The sequence below is a fragment of the Daldinia loculata genome (assembly GCF_022478755.1).
Source record: "Daldinia loculata strain CBS 113971 unplaced genomic scaffold F4817scaffold_40, whole genome shotgun sequence".
Taxonomy (NCBI): domain Eukaryota; kingdom Fungi; phylum Ascomycota; class Sordariomycetes; order Xylariales; family Hypoxylaceae; genus Daldinia; species Daldinia loculata.
The window spans coordinates 17418-31237 of record NW_026054894.1 but is presented as its reverse complement, the minus strand read 5'-3'; the positions used below and the strand labels follow the sequence as shown (position 1 = coordinate 31237).

At 46.8% G+C, this 13820-nt stretch overlaps 4 protein-coding genes and 1 non-coding gene across 5 annotated transcripts; 3 read left to right on the top strand and 2 right to left on the bottom strand.

Annotated features, from left to right (window-relative positions):
* The first annotated feature begins 344 nt into the window (after positions 1 to 344).
* On the top strand, positions 345 to 2359 carry F4817DRAFT_182718 (uncharacterized protein). Its single transcript, XM_049298374.1, has 3 exons — positions 345 to 717; positions 905 to 1978; positions 2047 to 2359. Exons 1-3 carry the CDS (start codon positions 705 to 707, stop codon positions 2235 to 2237), a joined length of 1278 nt encoding a protein of 425 aa, XP_049157062.1. The 5' UTR covers positions 345 to 704; the 3' UTR covers positions 2238 to 2359.
* Positions 2360 to 3364: 1005 nt separating this feature from the next.
* On the bottom strand, positions 3365 to 6543 carry F4817DRAFT_182698 (chloride channel). The gene is made up of 4 exons (XM_049298373.1): positions 5595 to 6543; positions 5387 to 5539; positions 5225 to 5339; positions 3365 to 5172 (listed from the first exon to the last, which is right to left on the bottom strand). Exons 1-4 carry the CDS (start codon positions 6414 to 6416, stop codon positions 3566 to 3568), a joined length of 2697 nt encoding a protein of 898 aa, XP_049157061.1. The 5' UTR covers positions 6417 to 6543; the 3' UTR covers positions 3365 to 3565.
* A 205-nt stretch (positions 6544 to 6748) lies between these two features.
* On the top strand, positions 6749 to 9587 carry F4817DRAFT_343641 (DUF1941-domain-containing protein). The gene is made up of 3 exons (XM_049304054.1): positions 6749 to 7331; positions 7384 to 7705; positions 7759 to 9587. The coding sequence occupies exons 1-3, from the start codon at positions 6922 to 6924 to the stop codon at positions 9019 to 9021; spliced, it is 1995 nt and encodes a 664-aa protein (XP_049157060.1). The 5' UTR covers positions 6749 to 6921; the 3' UTR covers positions 9022 to 9587.
* Positions 9253 to 9362, top strand: F4817DRAFT_t115. The gene has a single exon. It is a non-coding gene; the product is annotated as a tRNA-Asn (tRNA).
* Positions 9588 to 10391: 804 nt separating the features above from the next.
* Positions 10392 to 13313, bottom strand: F4817DRAFT_343639 (transmembrane amino acid transporter protein-domain-containing protein). The gene is made up of 9 exons (XM_049304053.1): positions 12692 to 13313; positions 12589 to 12624; positions 12398 to 12447; positions 12290 to 12331; positions 12081 to 12222; positions 11664 to 12025; positions 11257 to 11612; positions 11146 to 11202; positions 10392 to 11086 (listed from the first exon to the last, which is right to left on the bottom strand). Exons 1-9 carry the CDS (start codon positions 12938 to 12940, stop codon positions 10812 to 10814), a joined length of 1569 nt encoding a protein of 522 aa, XP_049157059.1. The 5' UTR covers positions 12941 to 13313; the 3' UTR covers positions 10392 to 10811.
* Positions 13314 to 13820: the final 507 nt, after the last annotated feature.

The following is a 13820-nucleotide window of genomic DNA, read 5'->3' as shown; positions in this document are numbered from 1 at the left end:
AATCAGTTAAATAGGTAGCTTACATAGGTAGTCATGTAGCCACCTGTGCAAAGCAAAAACCTCACCTCATCTTCGTACCGAGTTTCCGACGAATGCTTACATATTTTCTTCTTCTTTTTGCCAAACTCCAAACTGAGCGAAGAAAAAGAAAGAAAGAGAAAAGTCGGAAGAAAAATCAAATCACGACTCTCCTAGCCGGCGACTCCATTCGCATCCATCAACGAATCGAATAGCATGTTCGAGCAGCGAGGTGTAGGAATAACTTAGTCGAGGAAAGAAGCATTTGGGATTTGTCTTCTACCAATTTACCGAGATAACTGCCTCCTAGGTAATTTGCTGTTATTGTAATCACCTGGCAGCCTGGCAGCCTGGCAATTGCGCATCCTGGGAAGCGGCTACCACCAGGTCCGTGAATACCTGGAATACCTGGAATACCCGTACCAGCCGTACCAGCCGTACCTACATACTTTGGCGCAAGAACGACTGTCTTTATCGCCGATAACAAATCGCCACCAGCTGTACCAGAGGACAATCACGCGAAAAAAAAAAAGGCACTTAAGCTCAAGTTTGCTATTATTGTTGCTGCGGCTCCTCAATCCTCAGAGGCGGAAATCAACCGTCCAACCCTTTTTTTAGTCACTTCGCATTTTCCATTCTACATTCCTCAGCCGCGAAAAAAAAGAAAAAAAAAGAAAAAGGAAATAATGGCATACAGAGGTATTCTCCCACTTTATTAGCATTTTTTCTCAAAACAGTCTCTTTTAAACTTCTCACATATTGTACTCTTAAACCTCATACCTGCAAGTAATTCACCCCCCTCAAACTGAACTTCACATAATCCAAGGTAATCAGATCTCGCACTGTCAAGAAAAAGGAGGCTAAAACCTGGCTACGTGCGACCCAGTAGTATCACAACCCGATCTAGATCCCGCGCAAACCGCATTTGCCAGCGCCGTCGACTTCTCCGACTACAGTATCTTTAATCGCCCAGTTCCTTTCGGACAACCACCTACTCCAGCGAATTCAACCCCTTTCAACCCGAATCAGCAGGACTACTCGAGTTACCAGTTACCCTCTATACCCTCCCTACTGAACGAGCGCCAATTCTCCGGCGTTTTCGATTCCTTCCAGCAGGTCGATTCTTACGTACCTCGTTATCCACCTCACGACCACAACACGTCGTCGCCCACCAACCATTACAATCACGGTCAAGGAAGGCCTAGTTGGGGGTCTACTAGGCCAGAATTTGCATTTCCCGGATTCGATTCGAGTCTACGGCGGTTGCCTCGCTCATCATTTAATTTCCACCCCGAAACCCACCCCGGTGTCGCCCCACCACGAGCCCAGGGACAGAGGTCGTCAACATCTAACACTTACAACCCTCACACACAACTTCCTCACCCGAACGGTGACGACTACTACCTTGCTGCCTTAGCTGACGGCGATTTTTCATCGCCGTCACTTCCTCCCATCAACAGCAGCCCTCTCCCGCCTACTCGATCACATATTCCCCACCTACCTAAACCTCTTGAGGTCGGAGAAGCAATGCCAACAACTGGTCCTCGTTGCTCAAGAAGTAACAAAGGACACCTTGTCGACCTGACTAAGGAGGAGCCGGATTTCGATTCTATCTCGGGAGTCGACCCTACAACGCCTGCCATGCCTCCCAGAAAGCGAGCCGCCGTCGGCGCAAATAGTGATTCGGCTTCCAAGAGACGGCGAACATCTCAATCTTCTCTCCAGAACTCCAGCCGATCAACCAGATTAAAATGGAAGCCAAATGACCAAAATCCGTTTGTCGATGATGGTTGCAGTGGGCCCGCCAACGACGATGGTCATGAAACTATTGATCTATCTAATGCCGCTGAAGTCCCACCGGAGCTTATGGCTCCCAAGGTTGACAACCGCATCAAGATTGGCAAATTTCAGTGTGTAATTTGCATGGATGACACCTCTTACTTGACTGTCACACACTGCGGTATGTCGGAACTGGACCCTGTACTTAATTACTACTGCAAATTTTGTTACTAACTTGCATATTATTAGGTCACCTATTCTGCTCCGAATGTCTGCATTCGGCACTTCATATCGATAATATGAAGAAGACCTGCCCCGTCTGCCGAACGAAAGTCGACCCGAAGGAAAAGAAGGGCAAAAACCAAAAGTCCTACTACCATCTCGAACTGAAGATCATGACAGCCAACAAGAAAGGAAAGCGGCCAGCTGTTTCTTCATGACGTAGTTGAGCACATGATAGGGAGATGTTACTTCACCGTCCGACTGACGTGGTGCAGACGCAGCTCAGACAAGAAGTGCGACGAATCAGGGCTAGGCAGGGTATCTTCCATGGATCGGCAGCATATCGTGAGATTTCAGCCTCGCGCATGGTTTTAATAGAGGTGTTCTATTATATTATTGAGCAGCTTTCTAAGAGGAGGGGTTTCTTTTTTTGTTTTTTTGCCGGCCCAAGCGGGAACGGATATGGGCACATATGGACAGGTACGCGGCGGGTGCAAGGCAGGCGTGAATTTCTGCATGGAAGGGGAGTTGGGATTCATACATCCACGGCATGATACCCCATCATTTTCTCGTCTCAGACCGGGCTGGGATGTGGCTTGTTTTCTTTTGCATCTGGCTGAGATCCTGGCAACGGGAATAGCAATAATGTTACGATAGAGAGCAAGCAACCATACCACATAAGATCCATAAGAGACCGATGTTTTTTTTTTCTAGCATGGCCCGGCTCTAATTAATGCGAATGGATTATTATTATTATTACGACATATCTACGTGCAAGTATTAAGGGGGAGGTACATATAATAGAAAGCATATGCCCCAAGTTCACGCTTGAATCATGATAATACCTATTGCTCTATAATCCCGTGAATACTTCCAATAACCACACTCCCTCCACGTACCTGACACATCGGCATACAAGTTACCCAGCACGTAAGCCCTTCCAACACATACATACATACATATATATTATATTAACAACCTATACCCGCGTACTCCCTCGCATTTCCGTACCTCGCTACAAGGCGGCCTATCACAAGCCGAGGTTTTATCTCGCTTCTCTTACGGTATGTATCTATATAACGGCCCTATAAAACGAAGCAGCTTATATCATTCTACTATGCCTACCTACCTATACCTGTCACACCGCTAAAATAACTCTGGAGCCTCATTTTGCTTCTTTTGCTTTTTCTTTTTCTTCGGGAAAGGGAAGAAAACAACAAACAAGCAAGCATCCCGTAAGCGTGGCCACCAAATCGTGCCGTCTCTGTACTCATCCAAGTGCTTTCTCCTCCGTCTGATTGGCCCGTGTGACCGGCGAGCGCAGCGGGTGTGAGTTTAGGAGAGCGTGCGGGATGCTGATATTATATTTCATCATGTATGTACATACATACATACATACATATCAACACGCCCTTGTAAGGAAACTTCTAGTAGAATCAAGATATTCCATAATATTAACCCGCCTATTATATCACGCGCCTTCCCGTACCGTCCTATACCTAGGTAGGTACCTAAGGCAAACATAACACCAAGCTTAGTAACAAGTCTATAAGATCCCACTTCTAGCATCATCCGCAGGCGAATCCAGCAAGCCATCATCAGGTCCCAATAAACCACCCCGTTCCCCCGCCGCGCCAGGCACCCCGTCATCATCATCCCCGCTTCCGCGCCCTACCTGCCCAGCCCTCCCGGTGCTCCGCCCCTCCTCGGCGCCGTTGAGCACATACCAGCAGTCCTTCTTGGTGAGCAGGCCCTGCAGGACACCGCGGTCGCTGAATAGCACGTAGCGCACTCCCAGCTTCTGGAAGTACGCGACGGCGAGGTGGAGGGTGCTACGACTGGGCAGCGTCAGAGGCGTCTGGTCCATCCAGGGGCGTAAGTCTAGCGTAGTGCGTGGGTCCGCGAGCGGCTGGTGCGAGAAGAATGTCTCTGTCTCGGGGGGTAGGCTGCGCGGAGGCTGCGAGCTAGCTGCCAGGTTGTACGCGAGCTCGGCGCGACTAATATAGCCGAGCAGGATGGCGTCGCGCGGATCACTTACCACGGGGAACCCGCGGTAGTCGCACGACTCGAGCACTCCGCGCAAGCTGGCGATGGTGTGGCCCGTCGCGGTTAGCACGACTAGGTCCTCAATGCGCGTCATGATTTGCGACGCCGGGATGTCCGGCACGTGCTGTGCGCCGCTACCGTCGTCGCCCGAGTCCAGGAACGGGTACTCGTTGAAGTGGATCCAGCTCTCGTAGATACCGCGCCGCGAGAATGCGTCGCCCACCCACTTAGACAGCATCACGGCCACCATAATCGGGAGCACGTATGTCAGCGCACCTGTAAGCTCGAACATAATGACAACGATGGAGACGGTCATGCGTGTGACGCCCGCGAGCGTAGCAGCTGCGCCGATCATGGCGTATACGCCCGGCGTCACGCAGGGTCTACCGGGATCACAAGTACTAAAGGCGAAGAAGTCGGGGTGATTGCGCTGCCAAATCTCCATGACGATGCCGACTGCCCGGCCCGAAAGAGCCCCGATAGCCATAGAAGGCAGAATGATACCTGCGGGGATCTGTAATCCGAAGGTAATAGATGCGAGAAAGAAGCCGAGGACGGCGGCAAATAGTAATAAGACGATAGTGCCGGCCGTCGCGGCGCCCGTCTTACAAAGTCCGAATTGGTCATCGAGTACCAATGCGCAATCAGTGAAGAGTGAAGACACGAGCTCCGAGGATTGGGCTCGCATGTAGAAATTAGGGTAATTAATCAGGGCCGTCAGGAGAGCGACGATGCCAACTTGTATTAGGGGGCCAGGAAGCCATGATGCTGACTTCTTCCATTGTGCCACACGCATATTAGCCTTGATGAAGAGTCCGCCGTAGAGACCACCTAAAATGCCGAGAATGGCAAAGGGTATGACCTCGAAGCCGTGCCAACCCGTGCTGAACTTGACTTGGTACAACACAAGCTTACCAGACCGGAATGGATCGAAGGCCTGTAGCACGACGGCTGCTGTCATGGCGCACACGAAACTCTGCCACATAGTCTTGTCGGGGAAGTAGTAGGACAACTGTTCGAGACTGAACAACACACCCCCAATAGGAGACCCGAATGCAACAGAGATTCCCGATGCCGCAGCGGCAGAGAGCACCTCTCGTTTCCGTGCTGCTTCGGGTTAGCACGCTCTTGTAAAGCCATCACTATTCGTGATACGCACCTTCGTTGGTATTGATATTGGGGAATAGTTTGATGAACAGATTTGCACAACAACAAGCAACATGTACTAGAGGGCCCTCCTTGCCTAACCACATACCCGAAGCGACGGCAAGACACTATCCTCAGTTAGCTTATTTATTTGACATACTATTTTGAGACGTACTAATCCTAGAGACTTGGTGATGAGTGTCCAAGTCCCCAAGAAGCGCCGAATAACGAAACCACCCAGTACTGTCTTTATCTCAGGTATACCACTGTGCTTAGCATAGATCGCGTACTCCTTAACCAGGAACCCAGCACATAAGGCAAATGTCACCTATAAATGCATTAGTTAGGTACTTATGCTTAGGAATGCTTGACGAGGAACTCACGGAGAATATTAGAAAGAAGAAGTACTCTATAAACCACTTTCCACCAGTAGACCCTATGCCTAATGCCGCGGCCCAGGGCTTCCATCCAAGGCATTTGGCGCCCTGATCGTAGCCATAACAGCAGAATTGCTTGTTTAGATAGAATGCGCCTCCTTCGGGCCCTGAAGTGCAATAACCAGTCTTTATATCACCCAGCCAGTCCGAGGCTACGTCTATAGCTGCTGCCAGTCCACCGACGGCAAGTCCCGTCAGAACGAGGATAACCCATGTCTGGCTGGAATCTAGAAGCTGTCGTATGTAACCAACTATTCCCGTCGCGCTTGAGTACAGCACCCGTAAACGTTGTCGTTCTTTCGTGTATTCGAAGATCCAATCGATGGCTGTAAGATCCTCATATCCAACTCTCCGGCCCGGCCCCTCAACATACCAATCAAGCGGTGCCCCCTCTTTCTGACCGTTCGGCGTATTGGAAGTATTATCAGGTCGCTCTGGATTCAGATCTTCTAGCCTCGTTGGCGTTTCGGTACCGGAATGCGGTGATCGTGGGGATGCCGATCCCAAGCGATTGCCCGTTAATGTGGATAGTAACCGACTCGACCGCGAGAAGATGGACTGCTTTTGTTTCCGCTTGAAGCTCATAGGCTCTGCTAATTCGTCATTCAAGGGGTCGTTTCCTAGTACATCCCCATCGTCCCCGTCGAACAAGTAGTCGAGCTCGTCTCTTTCGTCATTGTTGGAGAGCCGCGGTTCGTTCGGTGATCTAGTGGAAGACGACGAGCCTTCTTCCTCGTGTGGATTTATGAAATTCCTGCTGCTTGCCATATCGAAGGCCCGGTTATGCGATCTGCCATAACGCGGTGCCTATGTTATGTTACTGAGTCGAAATATGGAGATTGTCTAGGTTTCATGGCTGCAAGATCGCGTTGCGGCTTTGCGACCAGAAGGTTCAATGGTAGGGGGTCCGAATTGGCTGTCGCTACCTACTAACATGCCTAATGCATGTACCTAGCCGATAACGATAAGAGCTTAATTGTTACCGATAGGGACCTAGTTACCGACCCTCTGTAACTGTGACTAGCCACTGTGACTTGGCAGATACCCAAAAATACCACTAGTTCTCATTGGCTCTTAAATCATAGTAGAATTCGAAAGAACTTCATCTAACCAAGAAATGATATCAGCAATACATAATACATTCTTACTTTGATTAAGGCCAACGGGTTGAGATCTATATCAAGTTACTCTACTCATCCTCAAATGTCAGGTAAACATAGCACCTGAGAAAAGCCCCTGGCTTGAGGCTTTGATATCGTATAAGTGAGAGAAGATGGATATTCCAGATGTCTCAAAGCTACAAGTACAAAACAGCGAAGAGGGCGGGTCGAGCGACACTACAACTTCATCTATAGAGAAAATCCAGCAACTTCTCAAGGCCAAAGATGATACCTCCAGATTCGTTGGGTTGGCTCTTTTAAAGTCCGTCTTAGACAACTCCCCCGAACTTCAGAGTGAGAAAGAAGTTATAGTTTCATTATGGGACTCTATTTCACCCAAATTCCTAGACAGGCTGTTATGCACCGGTTCTCACTCTAGCTCGGAGCAGAAGAGCTCCAAGGACATGCTTGACTTAGCAATCGCTGTCATTCATACGTTTGCTGTGCTGTTGCCCGATGACGCAAAGCAAGACACAAAACTACTTGGTAGAATACCAAGATTGGCCAAGGCCGTCCTTTACAGGTAATGGAAATCACTGCTCACTTACAAGTCGCATACACTAACACAAGGTCAGCTCCAAAGAGACAACCCAGGTAATCATAGAGACGTTGCTAACTCTTGTTACCGTACCTGGGGGCGCCAAAAGCTTCGCCGATCTTGATATCGATGACTGGACCCCTTTAATAGAAATCGCCCCAGAACACTCACATGTGCTCACAATATTCATCTGGGCCTGGGAGAGGGGACCTACCGACCTCGAAGATGAAGCTACTCAGGAAGCGATGAGGACTAAGATCGACCAAGGAATTCAATCTTTTGTGTCCTCCTTCATTGGAACCGACGCAACAAGTCTGCTGGAATTCATATCCCATGTTCTAAGGAATCTCAACGAGAATGTATGATACCTTATGCCAGTAGACCTTGTGGATAGCTTCTAACCATCATTTAGCTCATCCCTAGAAATCCAAAATGGCTCGGCTCCGTTACCAAGCTCATACGCAACTTAGTGACCAACAGACCAACCGCAGCCAGCCGTTCCGCATACACAAACTGCGCGGGCGCCTTACTACTTATATATCCGGAGTCGACGCCTCAGCTATTATTCCTTGACGAGAAGGACTCCTCAAAGCCTTTCTCGTACCTCTTCATCAATCTCATCCTAGTAGACTTACGCGCAACCCTGCCCTCTCTCCTAGAAAAGCTCAACGACCCGGAATACCCGCGGATCTCGCAGCGTCTCACATCCGCACTTGACATTCTGACAGCCTTCATCGGCCAACTTATTTCCTGGATGGAGGAGCTGGACAATCCCAAGCCAGGCGCAAATCCAGCAGATTCCTGGCTCAAGATGCCTCCTGATCTGGTCCTTAAGCTCAGCAGCTCGATCGCCGAAACCTTGTCCGTTGTAATGGAGTATCTACGGGATCGCTGGGATGCCTCGGTAGCAGGGGCTCAGGGATTGCACCCGGAGGCACGAACCAGCAACGCGCATACAGACTTCGGCTCCCATAAGACGCTTGCCTGGGACGCGAAAGACGAGGGCGCAGCCACGGATGCCTTCATACTCTCTGCCATACGCGCAATCGCGCTCTGGGTCCGCGATGACGATGGTGACGCTTTAAGGAAAGAGGGCGCTGGGCTGATGGACATGTTTATGGAACTGTACCAAAGTAGTGGTTCGAATTCACCCCAACCGAGTGGACTAGATTACAGGCTCCCTGTCCTTGCGGCGCTCGAAGGCGTGCTCCGCACATCGAAGGGAGTTGATGCTTTCAACTCGTACGACGGCTGGAAAGTACTTTCGAGTGATATGCTTAAGATCCTTGAAGAGAGCTCGACTTGTACTGCCCTACAGGAAGCGGACATCATTCGCGGTATCCGCATCACTCTCGTCTTGCAGATAGTAGCAGAGAACGAGGGTACGACCCCTGAGGACTGGATGGGCGTGGTGACTGCCGTGGCGGCGTACGACGTACCGATTATAGAGGGTAGTTGTGATAACGAGCCACTTCTCGACTTTCAAGCGGATGTATTGCAGCTCGTCGCGACATTACTGTCGAATGCGAATCCGGGCATGAGGAGGCGGTACGTGCATTCAGCCAATGCTATACGGGGGGTTGCGGAGCAGTTACGGGGTAGGACGAACGGAGAGAGTGATACGGCAAAGGAGTTAGAGGACGTGTTATCTCTACTAAATGGATTGCATGTATAGTCGCATGCATTAGTCTCTCCTCCTTATCTATAGAGGCTTTCGTAGCTAAAGATAGGCATGACAGGCTTCTATGCATTTCATATGAGAGGAATTCATATAGGTACTGCAGCACAAGAGTAGGAGGTACGACCTCATAATTCGAGTAAGCAATCTAGGCATCTGCCTGACATCAAGGATGCCTAGCATATAACTCGAAAGAGACGAGGCAGCAGTATCAAACTAGAAATACAAAGCCTGGTGGTGTAGTGGGAGCACACTCCATCATTACGCGCTTCTGAGCAACGAACTTGGATGAGATGTCGAGGTTGGAAAGGTCATGGGTTTAAATCCCATCCAGACTAATACTTTTTGTCTTTATTTTTATCCCCCTCATTTCCTTCTAGATTGTCTATAGGTACCTACCATAGCGGAGGAAAGGGGTTTGGGAGAATGATTCCAAAATTGGAATGGTTCCATACGGCGCAACGTTTTTAGGTTTTAAGGGCTCTGATTGGTCAGAATTTGGGAATAGTAGGTCTTGATCCCCACTTTTAAAATCTTATTTTATAAAAACTATTTTATAACCGTAAAACCATTTCATTTTATATAATTGTTTTTATTTTAAAAACGATTGCCCGATTTTAATTTAAAAAAAAAAAAAATTTTATAAAAATTTCGAAAATTTTTTTTTATTTTTTTTTAAGTTAAAATTTTACTTTTTCCGAAGTAAAAATTATAAAGCTTAAAATTAAAAAAATTTCCATTCCGAAATAATTCGATAAAATTAACTATTTTATTTTATTAATTTAAACGTTAAAACTTTAAACTTTATAATTAATTATAAGGTTTATGGTTACACAAACGCAAAAGCTGTAGGTTTAAAAACCAGTTTTTTTAATTTTTAACTTTTTTAAACTTTTACCCCATTTTTTCACGTAACTTTTACATAAATATTAAAATCGTTTTATTTTACAAAATTATTTTATATTTTAAAATTATTTTACAATATTAAAATGCATTAAATTAATTCCGTTATTACTATCATATATAATAGTTTTTATATATAAAATAGTTTTATATTTATAAAATCATTTTCCCAAACCTCTCTTTTCCGTTATGGTAGGTAGTAAATACTATCTTATGAAAGAAAATATTTGGGATTTTATCACTCGATCAAAAAGTAAACGTACGGAAATAAATCCCCTATTCCACCGAACGAAAAGTCTTCAAAAAGCCACAAGTTATTAACCGAAGATATTACCGTTTAATACGTTCAATATGGAGAAAACATCACTGCACCGTAGTTGGATTTATATACCTAACGGTCCTAGCCTTATTTATCAAGTTATGGAGGCTTTAAAATCTTAAAACTCACCTAAATAGTAGTCTTTCCACCGGTAAATTAGCGTGCGCCTAATAGAACGCTAGGTGAGGATAGATACCTGTAGCGAAATTAGCTCGATTATAAAATGTGTAAGCCTAAGAATTGGAACTATGGCTAGAAAATACCAGGGAGTAGCCATGGTTGTAGTTGTATATTATATGCTCTTTAAAGCTTCCCAATATATGCTGGAACCTGAGTACCCCCCTGCATTACTGTATGTAGCTCTGTAATAATGCCAATCCCAATTCTATTCCAACTGCAAGGTCTTAGTTGAGTGACTGCAGCAGTCTAAACATCAACCAAACTTCTGTATATCCATCATCCTCCAACCTATGACAACATTCCTATTTTATTGTTATGCTCAAACGTATATTCGTCCGTGGGTATCGCCTATTCTTGAAAAAAATGCAAACACGTAAATGCTTTTTCAAATGCCATTACTCGCGCATTGGAACGCAGTTCCAACTGTACCCAGAGCAAACTCGTCTAAAATGCCCTGGACACTAGCGTATGTTCCAGCCGATAAGAAGAAAAGACCGGTCAGGATAATAATAATGTTGAGGATACCCTCAAACCACCCGCGGAATGAACGGTCCTTGAGCAATGCGACGGCACCATCGGCTTTTCGCATGCGGAAATAAGCAAGACCCCAGAAAATGAAACCAAAGAATGAATCAAACAACGAGGACATGAGGGCGAGGACTGTGTTTTGTTTTAATTAGTTATACCCCCTAGGTTTAAAAACATCATAGGAAACTCACGAGAGTTGAAGAATGGGATCGAGTTAGCGATCACGAAAGCGAGAACCCAAGTGACGACTGAGAGACATTGTTAGCGCAAGGGCAGACATCAGGGTTGGTCAGAGATCATACATAGAATCAAAGTCCAAGTGCCCCAACCAATGAGAGTGTGCTCATTCTTGTGGTGAGTGTTCTGGAAAATTCGAAAGAAGATGAATCGAGCTGAGACCGAAGCATACAAGACGCCTAAGAATATGATCGTAGGGATCATAAATGAGAAAGCGACCTTCTTGTACAGCGGGATCAAGGATCCAAAAGCTGGCGAGGTCATATACTGGTTGCCTACAAACGCATATGTGACTGCACCAACGACACTGAAGACGATAATCTCGAGAATCGTGCATGCCCAAAGGGCCTTAGGGAAATCTTTCGGCTCACGCATCTCGGCAATGAAACTGGGAAGTGTAATCTGCCCGATGAAAGTATAGCTACATCACTGTCAGTTTTGCGTACCGACTAGAGGGAATACTCTGGTCTACCTAATGTTAAGAAAAGCTCCCAAGCCGGAGACGAACGTAGTACCCAGGATAGGTACAGCTGTGACAATTGGATTGCCGAAGGGCAATGCTGCGCCAGTAGCAGGGCTGGTAGCCGGCTCTGCGTTAAAGCCCGCCGGGTGGTCCTGAATACCGGCAAATATTGTAGCAAGGATGACCGAGACGAACGTGAACACTGCCGATGCAGTACCAAGCTTCGAAAGCATACTAAAGGTGCGAGGCAGCGACGAAAGCCAGCAAATAACAGCAACAATGGCGCCGAAAGATACAGTCTGGCACGAGATACCAGCGTCCGGGCCAACCATCGTATTAAGGTATTTGGCTCCAACGAGGACATGGAGACCCTATAAAGGAGTAAGATTTTTGGAATTCAAATGATGGAAGCGAATGTCGGCTTACCTGAATGAAGGTGTTGTTTAAGATAAACATGAAAGCCGTGAAATACCAGGCCCATTTCTGACCCCAGAAGAGCATCTGACCAATATCACATACATCTCTAACTTCGGGATGTCGAAGACAGAATTCCCATAAGACAATAGAACTGTGGTGTTATCATCAGCATAGGCCTAAGGCACTTAATACCTATTGGGAAGTCCAGGACAACGTACGTATATAATACTAAAAGAGCTTGAACTACGGTGAGAATAAGCCTAGATGGTATATCAGTAAATTAAGCTTCGACTAGACTAACTGCGCCGAAACTAAATAAAGCTTACCCTGGGACGAGCCCGAGGACGCTGTAGGACCATGGAAAACTCATAATTGCCTAGTGTCCTGTTAGTCTCAATAATGCCCATCGTTTAAAAATAAAGACAGAGCATAGAAGAAGAGCTTGGACATATATCTCATAATTCTCTCATCTCTCAATGCTGAATGAGGGGGAGAAAACAATAATTGAAAAACTCACGAGACAGATATATTCAGAAAATAACAATGCGGCCGTCTGTGTTAAATGTTAGTAAAATGTATCGTTCTTGGTTTTGACTTTGAGCTTGTGTTCTAAGACGAACCTTTTGCCAGCTACAAGTACGATACTGGATAGCATGACCGGCCTCTTCTTCAAGCTGCTTGTTAAGAATTGCATCGCTACTGAGATTACTGGAAGAACCGTGAACATCGGTGCTGATTGGCGCTATCTGAGGAGCGATACGAGGGCCTATCTTAACATTAGGGCCACCAAACCAAGCTGACCATCCAGTGGGTATGGCGGTCTCGTGGGTGTCGTAGGTCAACGGCTCGTCCGAGTATTCTGCCTTCATATTGACCAGTTTAAGAATTGGCGGATACTGTATAAATTAGAAGAACTAAGCGAGTACCGGGTAGAATGAGACGTGAGCGTGAGCGTGAGTTCAACTAGGTAGTCGTTAAATCTTAAAACGGTCGCACACGTAACGGGGAGAGGTATGACGTTATGACGCGGCCGAGAGCAACATGTAGGCACGGAAGCGGAAACATACACTTCAAGCACAAACAAGTTGATGAGACGAGAGAAAGAAGCTACCTTAAGGATTCAAGAAGACGGGGTGTAGAAGGTAAGTTTATAAGTTCAAATGTTATGTTACAGTCGCGACTTGCCTTGCTACCTATATTCAACAGGACGCTACGCCTAATGATTGTTCCTGTTAGGTAGGTACGGCCTTCTGACCAAACTAACTAAAAGTGGCCTAGAAGGTTGACCGAGCAGGGTAATCCTTTTACATAGTACCTACCTATGTATGCTGTAATGCTTCTTCCTACGTCGAATAAATGTAGTACTTTTCGTCGCACAGCTTTAACAGAAGTCCCACTGTGGTTCCTGGTTCCTTCTTGGCTAGTACATAGTAGTATTCGCACCTGAATTTCTTTTCCTCCTTAGGCGCTACATAAGCTTTTTACGACCTAATGTGACACACCGAATATGCGTTCCCGAAATAAGCGTACTGGGCAATCTTCCCTCGTGGGGGTTATTATTGGTCCATCTACGCCTCCGCGAAGACTAAGAGTAAGAGGCTCGTTCTCTATGGAGTGCGCCTCATTGCCTTCCCTGATAGCCAAGAGAGACTAATCCTATAGCGGAAATGCGGGCCAATCACGCAAGTTCGATCAGCTATGGCGACTACGTAGTACGCAGCTACTAAGGTACATTCCCTAGGTACGGAT

Coding starts and splice junctions, on each gene's coding strand:
- F4817DRAFT_182718 (XM_049298374.1), top strand. Junction 1,979..2,046: donor CTTGACTGTCACACACTGCG/GTATGTCGGAAC, acceptor GCATATTATTAG/GTCACCTATTCTGCTCCGAA.
- F4817DRAFT_182698 (XM_049298373.1), bottom strand. CDS start 6,416: ATGGCAAGCAGCAGGAATTTCATAAATCCACACGAGGAAGAAGGCTCG. Junction 5,540..5,594: donor TCTTCTTTCTAATATTCTCC/GTGAGTTCCTCG, acceptor ATGCATTTATAG/GTGACATTTGCCTTATGTGC. Junction 5,340..5,386: donor TCACCAAGTCTCTAGGATTA/GTACGTCTCAAA, acceptor AACTGAGGATAG/TGTCTTGCCGTCGCTTCGGG.
- F4817DRAFT_343641 (XM_049304054.1), top strand. CDS start 6,922: ATGGATATTCCAGATGTCTCAAAGCTACAAGTACAAAACAGCGAAGAG. Junction 7,332..7,383: donor GCCAAGGCCGTCCTTTACAG/GTAATGGAAATC, acceptor ACACAAGGTCAG/CTCCAAAGAGACAACCCAGG. Junction 7,706..7,758: donor TAAGGAATCTCAACGAGAAT/GTATGATACCTT, acceptor ACCATCATTTAG/CTCATCCCTAGAAATCCAAA.
- F4817DRAFT_343639 (XM_049304053.1), bottom strand. CDS start 12,940: ATGAAGGCAGAATACTCGGACGAGCCGTTGACCTACGACACCCACGAG. Junction 12,026..12,080: donor TAAACAACACCTTCATTCAG/GTAAGCCGACAT, acceptor ACTCCTTTATAG/GGTCTCCATGTCCTCGTTGG. Junction 11,203..11,256: donor CACTTGGACTTTGATTCTAT/GTATGATCTCTG, acceptor AATGTCTCTCAG/TCGTCACTTGGGTTCTCGCT.